At 33.5% G+C, this 15,958-nt stretch overlaps 1 protein-coding gene across 1 annotated transcript in view; it reads left to right on the forward strand.

Annotated features, from left to right (window-relative positions):
* Positions 1-15,958, forward strand: part of GABRG1 (gamma-aminobutyric acid type A receptor subunit gamma1) — a 73,730-nt gene that overhangs the window by 11,587 nt on the left and 46,185 nt on the right. Inside the window, exon 2 of the mRNA XM_001496202.6 lies at positions 3,928-4,076. Coding sequence (XP_001496252.1) covers positions 3,928-4,076 — 149 coding nt within the window. The remainder of the gene's footprint in view (positions 1-3,927; positions 4,077-15,958) is intronic.

Here is a 15,958-nt window from a genome sequence, read left to right on the forward strand (position 1 = left end):
AATTATTTATTTTTTATTAGAAATCTATTTCAGAGCCCTATCTGTCTGGTGTATAGGAAAAAGCAGTTCATTTTTAGGCAGGCTTTAATATCAAATTAACTCTTTTTCATGTATTTGTATTACAAAATTATACAGAAAGATTGTAGTATACTATTAATATAAAGAAAAGAATTAAGTTTTCTACAGTTCCACTAGTGTAGCATACTTAGTATATTCATTATGCCAACTTCTTATTAAATCTTTAGTCATTTTATACATCAGTTTTGATAAAAGCAAATTGTTATATGTTATTTTTATATAACATTAAATTATGAAAATAATTTCATATTTTTACAGACTCTTCACAACCGTCAATTGAATGTATGCATCCATTACGTCATATGGATACGTCATAATTTATGTAAATATACTCTTATTGTTTAAAACTTGACTACCACAGATAATATTGTGATAAGCATCTTTATATATGATGGTTTTCTGTATCATTTCTTTGATCGTTTTCTCCTTTATTAGAAAATAAGATCATCTAGATCAGGAATATAATTTTGTTTGCTGTTGTATTTTCAGCACTTAGCACATTTGTAGTATGTGGGATTTCCTCTAGAAATGAGTTAAAGCATTGGATTGGAAGTTGAGCACACATGTTAGAAAGTCTTTTCCATCATAGAGAGTGTGTTTGTGATTCCTTGAGTTTATTATTCTAACGTCTCGGAACTAAAGGCGGAGACTAAGGTATCTTACCTGTGCACAATCCAAATGCGCTTCAGATTACTTACCGTAAATGTCAATGTGTTCTTATGAATTAGAAAACTCAAAATCCAACCACCCTGGGTTGTTTAATAAAGATAGAATGAGATGATACTATGAAACTTCAAAGGAAAGAGCAAACGAGTCTTTAAAGTAAATTGATCTATTTTAAATCCTGGCTCTATTATTTAATAATATGTATGCTGGAAATTCTATAAACCGATTTTTTCACCTATAAAATAGGAATATTAATATTTATTTCATAGGATTATTCTGGATTAAATGACATAATATGTGGAAGGAACCTATCACACAGTTCCTGAAACATGGTAGGCACTTAATGGTGCATTATGGGAACTCAGTAGCTGATGAAAACAATGAAAGCATCAACTGTTAAACAATTAGTAAAATTTTATATTCAGGAGTCTAAATGTATTTCCACTAAAGATAAACTTACGCTTGTTCAAATTATTTAAAAGAAGAGCTTGAGCATAAGTCTAGGAATTCTCAGAGTATAATGTAAAAAGATCGTATTTGTTTTCCCCAAATGAATAGTCACTCAACATGTGTAAATGTTACAAAAATCTCCAAGCCTATGAAAGATATTGAGACATCAGTTATGTTATATGAACTATTTTAAAATTATGGGAAGTACTTTTAATCACCAAAATAATATCAATATGATATTCATGATAATTAATGAATGTTCTGAAGGTAATTTAGAAAGCTTGGAAGGAAGAGGTAGAAAAATTAACTATAATGAAATTTCCTTTCTATTATTGCTGGAAATGAGGAAGCATAGCTTTGTAATATCCTTGAGGCCGATTTTCATATTCCCTCTGAGCTGGCTGGGAAAAGCGGAATATGAATCACTCTGAGCATGTGCTTTTGGGATTACCAGGATGTTGCTGTGGCAAAAAATAGAAAAACGTTTTTATATTTGCTGGGAACTTCCATTTGACTGCAGTCATATTTCAAAGAAAGATCAACTACTTACATGGGCAGTGGCCTGCCTCTATCCACTAGATGTTTCATTCTATAAAACTGGGATTTAAAGCTAAACGGATGCCCTAAAATTTGGGTTGTTGACCTATCTTGGCAATTCTAATTAGATATGAAAACTTTCCTGGAGAACACACCAGCAAGGATTCTTAATACGTCAGTATTTTCAATGTTTTAGTTTATGAATGAATGTATGTATGTATATATTTTATTAAGAGAAAATTGTAGGAAATTATTTAAAGGAAATCACACAACTATATCAATGGTATATACTTTTAGAAGTTAAATAGAGCGATACAATTAATATAAATAAGCATTTCATTAAAAATTTGTTAACTAAATGTACCCTAGTAGTTCACATAGGGAGAACGGTGGATATCGTGGTAATAAAATACCCCCCAAATCTCAGTGGCCTACAACGCTAAATATTTCTCATACAGGCTGCATGTCCACTGTAGGTCAACTGTGGCTGTGTCCGTGCTGCCTTCACTCTGAGACTGCGGTAATGGAGCAGCCTCTGTTTGAGTATGGCTGCTTCTGGCAAAAGGACAAGAGAGATATGGTGAACTGTGTGCACTGACGTTAAATCTTCTGCTTGGTAGTGACACATGTCACATATATTCCATTAGCAAAAGCAAATCACAGGGCCACACTTGAATTCAATAGGACAAGGATGTATAATCCTCTCACAGGAAGGAGTATTTTAGGTCACATGACCAACTTAGAAGTCAATGGAGTGAAAAGTACAATTCTCTTGACAGAAAGGAGAAGTGAAGTATTGAGAATAATAATGCACCCTATTATCTGTTGATAATAAGTATCAACAGAATTATTATGAATATGAAATGTAGCAAATACTTTAAAGGTTAAGTTTCAATTTAAAAATGTTAACTTGTACTCATGGATAAAGAGGGTAGATGTTAACCAAACTTATTGTAATAATCTTTTCACTATACATACATATAGCAAATCATTTTGTTGTACTCCTCAAACTTATACAATGTTATATGCCAATTACCCCTTAATAAGACTGGAAGAAAAATTTTTAAAAGAAGGATAAAGAGCATGGGAGCAGCGTTAGGTAAGATATTTAGGTCCAAAGCAAAAGAGATCTGCATGGATAATGGAGAAAAGATCAACTCAAGATATTATGATAAACTTGCATATTTGCCGCTGGAGAGAAGCCTATCTCTGAAATATATGTAGATAACTAATAAATGATGGATTTGCCTGATTTTACCAAAGTAAGTGGTAATAAAGGGTCTTTTGAATCTTTTTCCCTGGTAGACTAAGATTACTGAAGTAGGGTATGTTAAGTCTAGGATGATCTTTCTCAAATGAAGAGGGGGTTACTTATGCGTCATAAAGGAAGAGTAATTTGTTCCTGTTGATGAATTGTAGATGAATGTCTATCTTACTGCATTGTCTACCATGACTCAGAAGTAAGTGGATTCCGTGTACTTGTTAAAGACATGGTTGTAGCAAGAAGCATTACTGGGAGAGTCAGGACTTGATTTTCAGTTTTGCTAATAAAAAGATTTGTGCTTTAGTTAGTTCTCAACTGTCTTTAGTTTTCTCATTTACAAAATGAAAGCAGTGGGTTATTTGATCTCTAAAGTCTCACTTCCAGTCCTAATATTTGATAGTCATGCCTCCCTCGAAAAAAAAATATGTGGAGAGTGAGTCACCCACTTATGATTTGATGGTAAGACAACGTTTAACACAATTTTTGGAATAAGATGAATGGGTTCTTCTGACCTCAAAGGAAGAAGCATAGGTGTGTTCAATAATTTGTCCCCTTTTTTGGTCAAACCTTTCTTCACTCATCTTTGTGTAGATTGTGTACTGCACAAATCTAGGGTACCATTCACATTTTCAGTGCATAATCTCTGTGGCCTTTAATGACACTTGTGGAGGTGGCCAAGATTTATTTCATTATTTTAATATTATGTTATATTTCTTATACTGAATTCTTCATTTTTGAGTATTATTATATCAGAACAGTTCATGTGATGAAGGTGTTAATCTTAATGTAACATATTTCTAATGGTTTTTATTTTCTCTCTTACTACTCCCTAAAAAATTATGATAATTATAATAATCTTAAACTACTTTTTTTAAATACACAGTTTGGTTGAACTTTCTATCATCCACATTTTTTTTTTTTGAATTATTTAGCATTGATAAAGCAGATGATGAAGATGATGAGGATTTAACAGTGAACAAAACTTGGGTCTTGGCACCAAAGATTCATGAAGGAGATATAACACAAATTCTCAATTCATTGCTTCGAGGGTATGACAATAAACTTCGCCCAGATATAGGAGGTAAGTTTGAACTATCATTCTGGGATTTTGATGATTATGAAAACCATATCTACTGATGTTATTTTAATCATATATCTCATATTCCTTGAGTGTCTGATGTATGTTAGAAACTGCTGGGTTTGACAATCATTGCTTGGAAATGTAGCACTATCTTTGAGAGGTTCACAGTCTGATGTGCAAAGAAAGACATATAAACATTTTTGAGGTAATTATTTTACAACTGCCACAACAAAGGGTACAACGGCAAAGTTTCGATAAACTGCCTGAAAAGCTGAGATATTTTATGAAAGAAAATATTTGAAAAGCAAGTAGGAGTTCTAATTTTGTGCCAATGCCACAGTTTTAATTAATGTAAAATTATAAGCCTTGATAGTATATTTAGTGTAGGTAATCCTACTTTGTTCTTTGTTGAGATTGTTATTCTCAGTCTTTTGTATATTTTATAACATAATTAAATTCTAAGTCCCTCTCCACGACTCTTTAACACACGAAAATAGAAATCATCAAAGCTTTTTATTGGAATTGCATTAAATCTATGGTCAATATAGGGAAATTGAAATCTTTACTATATTGAATTTTTATCATACCAAATTCATGAGCAACATATAGTCCTCTCTTTATATATTTATTTCTTTTTCTCCCCAAAGCCCCAGTACATAGTTGTATATTCTAGTTGTAAGTTCTGTGTGAGCCACCGCTGCAACATGGCTACTGACAAATGAGCGATGTGGTTTCATGTCTGGGAACCCAACCTGTGCTACCAAAGCGGAGCACACAGAACTTTTACTGCTAGGCCATCAGGACTGGCTCTATATAGTTATTTTTTAATCAATTTTCCTGTGAAGAAGTGTTGAATATATTTTACTAGATTTAATTCTACATATTTGGAGTTTTTCATTCATGTGTAAATAGGTTTTTTAAAAACTTGTTTTCTAATTTTGTATTAGCAGTATACAGGAGTCTTGCTAAATTTGTTTATGAATTTTAATTATTTATTGTTATATTCTTCTAGATTTTCTACAAAGATAGAGAATAATGACTATTACAAATAATGACTACTTTCAAATAGTGTATTTTGCAAATAATGAGTGTTCTACTTCATTAGAAAATTATATATTTGTTATGCCACGTTGCACTGGCTAGGACTAGTGGTATGTTACCCATTCAGTGTTTTCTATCAGGAGGTATGTGATGTTACTATATCTTACTACTGGTGATGTTAAACTTTGATCACTTGCTTAGGTGTGGTTTCTTCCACATTTCTCTACTGTAGAGTTGTTATTTTTCCCTTTTTGGTTAATAACTGTGCTGTGAGGACATAGTGCCGTGGGGAGAAACTATTGAAACGTTTCTCAGCACACATTTGTCCATTAACCATGTGTCCAGCAATAAGTCTTCCCTTCAGCAATATTACTGTGCTGTCTGCCAAATGGTGACTCAATAGTGTCATCATTCCTTCTACGTATTTTAATTGTAATTCTACCATAAGGAAGAACTGTGACTTCTCTTCCATTTATTTGTCTATTCATTTACTTATTTACTCAGTGTAGACTTAAAGATATGTTTTCTTTTATAGTTTATAACTCATTACTATCATTATTTACCTTTTTTCTTAAAATAAAAATTTGACCACTGGAACTTTCTATAATTTAGCTTCTGTGTTCTTTCACATGTCCCCATGATTTTCTGAACACTCCTTACTTTCTAGCACATAAGGTATTCCAGCCTCATCTTAATCCAGCAACGGAATTCACCATTTCTCCATGGAGCCCTGGTTCCTCTTTTTGTAGAGTGGTATTCAGAAACCAAGATTTGGCCACTAGGTGTACTTATTAATATAGGGTGTCATTACTTCTTGACCCTTTGGTGTATAGAAGTAGAAATATGTGTTCTACGTGCACATTCCAGGCATCTGTATTTCTATCTCTGTCCCTTTTTACATGTATTATAAACCAGGAGCTCACACTGATAGCTGTGATTCCAATCCAAACACCATGGGGTTCATTCTAGCCTTTCCCCCTTTTCTCATTTGTAGCTCCTCTTTCCAACAGTAGGCCCCTGGCTCTCATTTATCCGTAAAATATTTTCTTATTTGCTCAATTGTAGTAAATATATAAAAGTAGTTTTAGAATTTTAACACATCTATGAAAACAAATTAACTAGAATTAAATATTCATGTATAATTATTTTTGTCTTTAGCTTTACAGTATGTCATCAAAATACTCTTCCCCAAAGTTACTTAGGTTAGTTATTTTCTTCTCTATTTCTGTCAGTGTGGTTATGTTATTCATTTTCAATGCAGTTTGGTTCAAGTGTTACTGGTTGTATTCTACTTTGAGTTTACGTCTAGTAATTTGTATTGTTTTATTTTTTATATTTAATTCTCTGATCCGTTTGGAGTTTATTCCTGTGTATGGTGTCAAGTATGAATCTAATTTTTATCTTTTGCAAATGGCTTTTCTGTTGACTCAGCATCATTTATTAAAAAGTCAATTTTTGCCTCTGTTCTTTGAGATGTCAACTTTATAATTTATTACATTTTCCTATATACTTTGGTTATTTCTGACCTTTCTTTTCCATTCTCTCATCTATTTTTTTCTGTTTCTTTGCCACGACTTCATATTAATAGTAGAAATTCAACACTATAGTAAGACTAAAATATTTAATAGTAGTGTCTTGTAAGGCTAGTTCCACCTTATATTTTCATTTTATTGTGTTTTTCATTTTCAGCTTTTTGACTATTCTTTCATGTTTTTGAAAAAAATATATGGGCTTTATTATGAACAAGTTTAGCTCCATAAAAAAATACTTGTTGGTATTTTTATTGAGATTGTGTTAAATTTGTAATATAACTTTGGGAAAACTGACATCTTTATAACATTGAGTCATCTAATGTGGGAACGTGGGCTGCCTTTCCAATTCTTCATGTTTATTTTGTATCTTTTGTGAATAATTTAAAGATTTACTCACATACATTTTTCACATACATTTGAATCTTGTGTTTAATTTTTTTCTGCTGTAAATGGTATTTTCTCAACCATAATGTCTTCTGATTATTGGTTTTGTATATCAATGTTATAGATTTATGAGTGCTCATTTTATATCCTACTATCTCCCTGATTTTTTTTGTGTGTGTGTGAGGAGCTGGCCCTTAGCTAACATCTGTTGCCGGTCTTCCTCTTTTTGTTTTTTTCTCCCCAAAGCCCCAGTGCATAGTTGCGTATATACTAGTTGTAGGTCATTCTAGTTCCTCCATGTGGGACGCTGCCGCACCACGGCCTGATGCGCCGTGCCAGGTCCATGCTCAGGATCCGAACCGGTGAACCCCAAGCTGCTCCAGCTGAGCGCTCAAACTTAGCCACTCAGCCATGGGGCGGCCTCTCCTGATTTTTTATTGTTAGTTTAAGCATTTATTATCTGAGTTTTCAAAATATGCTATCATATCATACACCAAGAAATGATTTTATTTACCAATTAATAGGCAACTAATCGATGTGTCTTATCTAATAGCATTCACTAAATGTCTAGTATAATTAAATAGTGGAGATAGTGGATAACTTTGCCTTATTCTAGATCTTAGTGAAAATGACTCTAGTGTTTCTTCATATGTATGTTCACAATGAGAAATTGTTGCTCAATTTTCTCGACTTTGTTTTTAGATCAAGAATTGGTGTTGAAATTTGTCAAAGGCTTTTTCAACATTTCTGGGAATAATCATGAGTTTTTTCCTCCTTAGATCTATTAAGATGAAAATATTTTTGTGTTGTCCTCAGTTTTGAATGATATTTTCAATGGATATGAAAACCGAGTACGACTGTTATTTCCTGTCCAAACTTTATAAGCATCACTCCATTTTCTTCCAACTTCTATTATTTCTGTTGAAAAACCACTTTTCAACATTAACTTTGCTATGTTAAAGTTAAAATATCTTTTATCTCTGGCTGTTTTTAGATTTTCTTTGTCTTTGGTTTTCTACAGTTATATATAATGTCCCTAGATTTTTTTGTTTCATTTTTGGTATGTAGTTGGGGTAGTTCATAGAGCTTGAATCTACATGTTGGCATCTTTACTTTCTTTTGGAAAATTCTTGGCCAATATTTCTTTAAACACGTTTTCTATCTCAATTTCTCTGTGACTCCAGCCGCAGATATGTTTGACATTTTCACCATGTCCATTAAATCTCATAGATTTTTCTGTAACTTTCAATATTTCCCTCTTTGTGTTTCAATCTGTTCTTTATTATTGACCTCTTTTCCAGTTTAATAATTCTCAGTTGTATTTACACATGATTTTGAAGTCAATTTCAAGGATTTTATCAAATTTGCCACCTTTTCATTGATTTTCTTGTACATAGTAATGATAGTTATTTTAAAGTCTGTGTCTAATAACCACAATGTCTTGATCACTTGTGTGACTTTATCTCTTGGTTTAAGGTGATTTGCCTGTGTTTCATTTAATTGTGTTGATTTTTTATTGAATGCCAGTAGAGTATATTAAAAATAATGGAGCTTCTAGATGATGTTATTTTCCTCCAGAGAGGATTTAATTTTGTTTTGGGAGGCAGGTTGAGTAAAGGAAAATCACCTTCTTTTGGACAAAACCAGTGTATTTCCTTTTGTAAAACTTTCCTTTCTGCTAGGGCATAGCCATTTGAAGTGTCTCAACTGGTAGCCTGATAAGAATCCCTCTCCTTGGTGGCCCCAGACATTTCTGAAATAGCTGAAATCTCCACATATTATTGTAGATGCTTAGCAGCTGATTTATATTTGGTTTCTCAGCATCACACTGTCCTTAAGCACAATTTAGGAATTAGTAAATGCCTTGAGGGGAAGTTGCATGTAGAATGTCTGATTAAACTCCCCGTGGTGGTTTCCTTTGTTCCAGGGAAGTCTCAGCTGTCTTGACAGCCCTTAACGCCAATATTTGTCTCTCCAGCCCAATGAGACGGGTACAACTTCTAAGCCTCTGTGTTTTGTTCAGTTACTATTTCTGTGCAGTGAAAGAGCAAATGCACCAAGGGGAAAAAGTGACCAAAGAATAAAGAGGAGCTCACGTCATTGCATTTTCATTCTTTCCAGGAAATTGTGTCAAATCCTGACTGTCTTACTTGCTGTGTGATTCTTTCAACTATTTTTAAAATTTTAAGTAAATTTTATGCTTGTGTTCATTGAGATGGTTAATTTGATACCAACTGCTTATCACAAGAAGAAGCAGAAATCTGTACTTCCATTTTACTCATCATACTTCACTATTCTTATTTGACACTCTGTTTTCTTTGTCTAATGTAGGTTCCCTGAAAGTAGAAATCAGCAGAATCCTAGTTGGTAAAACAATGCTTGAAACATAAACTACATTCACTTAATATTTGCTGAATGAATATTTGCTGAATAGAACACAGTGTATATAATCTTTTTTATTCCATATATAGGTATTTTGACAGTTACTCTATTTGTGAATTTAGCATTTAAAATACATTATTTCAAATCAAGATATGAACTTTCAAATTCTATAAACATGTGACTGTCACTTTTTTTAATAGATTAGATAAAACATGTCCTAAAGTGTACCGTGCATAGTAGCATTTTATCTTGAATCTTGGAGTAAATATAATGAGCGACTTAGTTGTTGAGGTGACCTTTGCAGGTATTCCCTTCTGTCCGAAATTTGTGTTAGTATTTTTCTTTCCGTTGAGGCTATGAAAACTTACATAATCAACTTACTGAGGGCTTCTAAACTTAATGGGGAGTTAACACTAAAAGGTTTTGTAGTTCTAGTAAATCCTAAACAACTCTATTTTGAATCGTCTTTTTCTATTTCTTAACAACTTTTCAGCTAGAATCTATGGCTTTCCAAACTGTTTCAGTGATTTAAATAGTTCAATCTTGTCTAAAAATTTAATATCCAAACAGAATTAAAGCTATCCTTCTCCCAGGACGGGTAGACCAGTGCTACTAGAGATGGACTTGGTGTGATCTGCTTTCTTATTCCATCTGTTCACCTCTTCTAGGTTCCTAGTGATGGGAACATTCAAGAGATATGAGGGGGAACAGTGTATGCGATCATTCCAATGGGTACAGCTGAAACCTTTGTCTTGTTAGTTTTTATTTCTCTGGGCTAACACCAACTGGCCCTTGGTGTACTTTGAGAGGCAGACATATATATAATGACTCTTTTATGGGTAGGAGGGAAGAAATGGCTTTTGTTGTTCTGTTGATAGGCATTTTATATTGCTTACTTCCTTGACACAGGAAATCTGGATGGGTCTCTATGTCTTCTTCCCTCCTTAGTTCCTTTCCTCAATCATCTAGTCCGGAGATATGTGCTGCTGGCGCACAACACTCTTGGGTCAAAAAACTGGTGAAATCCCTCTAGCTCAGTTGTTTTATTTTGATATGAGTTATACCCACCAGAAACTAAAATATCCTAGACATTCTAAGGAAGGAGTGTGCAGATACTCCACTGCTTTTGTTTCTTTAAGTCCTACCACCCCTCCTAACTTTCTTTTCCCTTGATCAGGTATAGGAACAGGAGCAGGTTGCTAAGTCTGCTGCCTGAAGAGATGTTTAACTGTAGGATGAGACACCACTCTTCCATTCACCTAAGAATACATTCCCAATAGCTAGATATATATATATATTTAATATATATTATAAATGTATGTAATAAATGTATATTATAAATGTATATAATGTATATTAATAATAGTTACATATATGTATGAGTATTAAATACTTTAAATTGTTTATTGGCTATTGAGTACTTGAAATGTGGTTAGTGTGGCTAAGAAAAAACATTTTTGTTTTAATTTATTAATTTCTATTTAATTTAAGTAGTCATATATACCATGCATAGTAGCATTTTATGTGTTCATCTCAGACTATAAATAATAAATGACTTAATTATTAAAGTGATATTTGTAGGCATTCTTTTCTGTCCAAAATTTGTGTTAGTATCTTTTCTGGCTTTCTGTGTTGGTATCTACTGGCTAAAGTAGTAGACAACACAGTCTTAAGTACCTATTTATCCATATGTACCTTTTTATCCGTACACATGCCAGTATCTATTTGTCTTGGAAGGGAAATGGTGAGTGTTAGTCGACATTTCCTTGTTAGTAAGTCCTGGGAAGAAGTATCTGGACCCACATATGACATCTTTGGGTTGAGAACCCCTGCTGTCTATTCTAGGACAATAAGAATACATTAGTCACAGTTCTTTCAAAGTCTGTGTATTATAACTGCAATATCTGGATCAGTGGAGATATTTCTTTTTTTATGTCTGTTTTGGGGCGACAAGAAAAAACTGTCAAACTTTTTCTCCAGGATTAGAATTTTTAATTGACGAGTTAATTTTAATATCCAAAAGTGACCAAAAAGCTGCATAATCTGCTAAAGATATCTTAGAGTAGTTAGAATAGGCATCCAAGAAAGGATGGTTAGAAACAATTATGGAGAAAATACTTTTTAAGTCCATTTTAATTTACATCTTCTTTTTAAAATTTTTTAAAAAATTTTTTATTGTGATAACATTGGTTTATAACATTATATTAATTTCAGTTGTGCATCATTATCTTTAATTTCTGTGTAGATTACATCATGTTCACCACCCAAAGACTAATTAAAATCCATCACCATCACATGTGCCTAATCACCCCTTTCATGTTCCTCCCTCCCCCCTCCCTCTCTGGTGACCACCAATCCAATCTCTGTCTCTGTGTGATTGTTTGTTGTTGTTTTTGTCTTCTATTTAGAAGTGAGATCATATGGTATTTGACTTTCTCCCTCTGACTTATTTCACTTAGCACAATACCCTCAAGGTCCATCCATGTTGTCGCAAATGGCTGGATTTCGTCATTTTTTATGGCTGAGTAGTATTACATTATGTATATATGCCCACATCTTCTTTATCCATTCATCTTTTGATGGGTACCTAGGTTGCTTCCAAGTCATTGTGGTTGTGAATAATGCTGCAATGAACATAGGGGTGCATGTACTTTATGCATTCATGTTTTCAGGTTCTTTGGATAAATACCCAGCAGTGGAATAGCTGGATCGTATGGTAGTTCTATTCTTAATTTTTTGACGAATCCCCATACTGTTTTCCATAGTGGCTGCACCAGTTTGCACTCCCACCAGCAGTGTATGAGAGTTCCCTTCTTTCCATGTCTTCTGCAACACCTGTTATTTCCTGTCTTGTTAATCATAGTCATTCTGATGAGGGCGAGGTGATATCTCATTGGAGTTTTGATTTGCATTTCCCTGATAGTGAAGATGGACATCTTTTCAGGTGCCTGCTGTCCATCTGTATATCTTCTTTGGGGAAATGTCTGTTCAGACCTTTTTCCCATTTTTTAATTGGGTTGTTAGTTTTGTTGTTGTTGAGATGTATGTGTTTTTTTAATATGTTTTGGATATTAACTCCTTTACAGATATATGGTTTGCAAATATCTTCTACCAATTGTTAGGTTGTCTTTTCATTTTGTTGATGGTACCCTTTGCTGTGCAGAAGCTTTTTACTTTAATGTAGTCCCACTGTTTATTTTTTCTCTTGTTTCTCTTGCTCAGTCAACATGGTACTTGAAAATACATTGCTAAGACTGATGTCGAAGAGCATACTGCTTATGTTTTCTTCTAGAAGTTTCATGGTTTCAAGTTTTACATTAAAGTCTTTAATCCATGTTGAGTTAACTTTTGTGCATGGTGTAAGATAAGGGTCTACTTTCATTCTTTCACATGTGACTGTCCAGTTTTCCCAGCACTATTTATTGAAGAGACTTTCCATTCTACGTTGTATGTTCTTGGCTCCTTTGTCAAAAATTAGCTGTCCATAGGTGTATGTGTTCATTTCTGGGCTCTTGATTCTGTTTCATTGATCTGTGTGTCGATGTTTGTGCCATGCTACTTTGGTTACTATGGCTTTATAGTATATTTTGAAATCAGGGAGTGTGATACCTCCAGCTCTGTTCCTTTTTCTCAGGATTCCTTTGGCTAATCAGGGTCTTCTGTTGTTCCATATAAATTTTAGGATTCTTTCTTCTATTTTTGTGAAAAATGTTATTGGAACTTTGATAAGGATTGCATTGAATCTGTAGATTGCTTTAGGAAATATGGACATTTTACCTATATTAATTCTTCCAATCCAAGAGCACAGAATATCTTCCCATTTCTTTGTGACTTCAATTGCTTTCAAAAATGTTTTATAGTTTTCAGTGTACAGAACTTTCAATTCTTTGGTTAAGTTTATTCCTAGGTATTTTATTCTTTTTGTTGCAATTGTAAATGGGATTGTATTCTTAATTTCTCTTTCTGCTACTTCATGGTTAGTGTATAGAAACACAACTGACATTGATTTTGTATCCTGCAAATTTACCATATTCAATTATTATTTCTAAATATTTTGGTGGATTCTTTAGATTTTACTATATATAAAATCATGTCATCTGCAAATAGTGACAGTTTCACTTTTTTCCAATTTGGATCTCATTTCCTTCTTTTTCTTGCCTGTTTGCTCTGGCTAGGACTTCAATACTATGTTAAATAAGAGTGGTGACAGTGGGCATCCTTGTCTGGTTCCTGTTCTTAGAGGGATAATTTTCAGTTTTTCTTTGTTGAGAATGATATTAGCTGTGGATTTGTCATATATGGCCTTTATTATGTTAAAATATTTTCCTTCTATACCCACTTTATTTAGAGTTTTTATCATAAATGGATGCTGTGTCTTGTCAAATGCTCTCTCTACATCTATTGAGACCATCATGAAATTTTTATTCTTCATTTTGTTGATGGGGTGTATCATGTTGATTGATTTTCAGATGTTGCACCAACTTTGTGTATCTGGCATAAATCCCACTTGATTTATTGTATTGTTGTGTTCGATTTGCTAGTATTTTCTTGAGGATTTTTGCATTGATGTTCACCAGCGATATTGGTCTGTAATTTTCTTTTCATGTGTTGTCCTTGTCTTGTTTTGGTATCAGGATACTATTGGCTTTGTCAAATCAGTTAGGAAGCCTCCCTTCCTCTTCAATTTTTTAGAAGAGTTTGAGAAGGATAGGTATTAAGTCTTTGAATGTTTGGTAGAATTCACCAGGAAAGCCATCTGGTCCTGGACTTTTATTTTTGGGGAGGTTTTTGATTACTGTTTTGATCTCCTTATTGGTGATTGGTCTATTCAAATTCTCTACTTCTTCTTGATTCAGTTTTGAAAGGTTGTACGATTTGAGAATTTATCCATTTCTTCTCAATTACCCAATTTGTTGGTGTAAAGCTTTTCGTAGTACTCTCTTATAATCTTTCGTATTTCTGAGGTGTCTATTCTATTTTTTCCTCTTTAATTTCTGATTTTGTTTATTTGAGCCTTCTCTCTTTTTTTCTTGGTGAGTCTACCTAAAGTTTTGTAAATTTTCTTGTTTTTTCAAAGAACCAGCTTTTTTTCATTGGGGTTTTTTCTTTTTTTTTTTTTTTTTAGTCTCTATTTTGTTTATTTCTGCTCTGATTTTTATTATTTCTTTCCTTCTTTTTTTTTTTTTTTTTTTGAGGAAGATTAGCCCTGAGCTAACTACTGCCAATCCTCCTCTTTTTGCTGAGGAAGACTGACCATGAGCTAACATCCATGCCCATCTTCCTCTATTTTGTACGTTGGACGCTTACCACAGCATGGCTTTTACCAAGCAGTGTGATGTCCACACCCAGGAACCAAACCTGTGAACCCGAGGCCGCCGAGAAGCGGAACGGTACACTTAAATGCTGTGCCACCAGGCCGGCCCCTCCTTCCTTCTTCTGATTTTGGCTTTGTTTGTTCTTCTTTTCCCATTTCCTTTAGGTGCACTGTTAGATTGTTTATTTTCTTGTTTGTTCAGGTAGGCCTGTATTGCTATAAACTTCCCTCTTAGAACCACTTTTGTTGTATCCCATAGATTCTGGCATGTTGTATTTTCATCTTCATTTGTCTCCAGGTATTTTTTGATTTCTCCTTTGATTTCTTCATTATCCCAATCATTGTTCAGTAGCATTTTGTTTAATCTCCACCTATTCATGGCTTTTCTGATTTTCTCCCTGTAGTTGAATTTTAGTTTTATACTGTTGTGGTCAGAAAAGATGTTTGGTATTATTTCAATCTTCTTAAGTTTATGGAGGCTTGTTTTGTGGCCTAATATGTGATCTATCCTGGAGAATGTTCCATGTTCATTATTCATAGTATGAATCAACAAAAGTGGTAATGAGTCATTATCAAAGAACAATCACAAATTTCCATTGTTTTCCTCTTGACTATACCTTTTGAAGCATATAATCACTAACCGTAGTTTCAAAATTAATCTGAAATACTTTAGTTCACTTTCAGGTTTATTCTTCCTTGTGTTTTGGGGTTGAAGTTTAAAGAATTGGATGAAACATCAACAGCCCAAAGCTATAAAATGGGGCACAAAATAACTAAAAAAATATTCATAGTTTGCAAATATATATTTGTCAACTTATCTCTTGAATATCTTCTTTATCAGTAGCAATGTTCTACACTGAACTCACTGATGGGACTCTTCTTCTGTCCCATCCCAGATCAACTTGATCTATGTCCATCTTGAAATACTTAAGTGTGGCTCCTGTCCTAATGCCAGAGTTAATATTTCCCTAACATGTGTATGTATTTGTCTTATAAGTGGCTAAGGAAATGTTGATATCAGGAAACCAGGATAGATCACTCATATCTAAAACTTTCTACACTGTATATGTGAAAAAGTATGTCTATCTGTAAAAATATCCTCTGAAATTATTTGCTTGTTGGCATAGACAGTGTTCAGCCCTTAGTATCATGCAATAAGAGTGTATGCTCAGTGTTTGTTGATTTATCAGATGAATTGAAAAAATCTAATTAAATAAGACTGGTTCATT

The sequence above is a fragment of the Equus caballus genome, chromosome 3, assembly GCF_041296265.1.
Source record: "Equus caballus isolate H_3958 breed thoroughbred chromosome 3, TB-T2T, whole genome shotgun sequence".
In the NCBI taxonomy this organism is placed as follows: domain Eukaryota; kingdom Metazoa; phylum Chordata; class Mammalia; order Perissodactyla; family Equidae; genus Equus; species Equus caballus.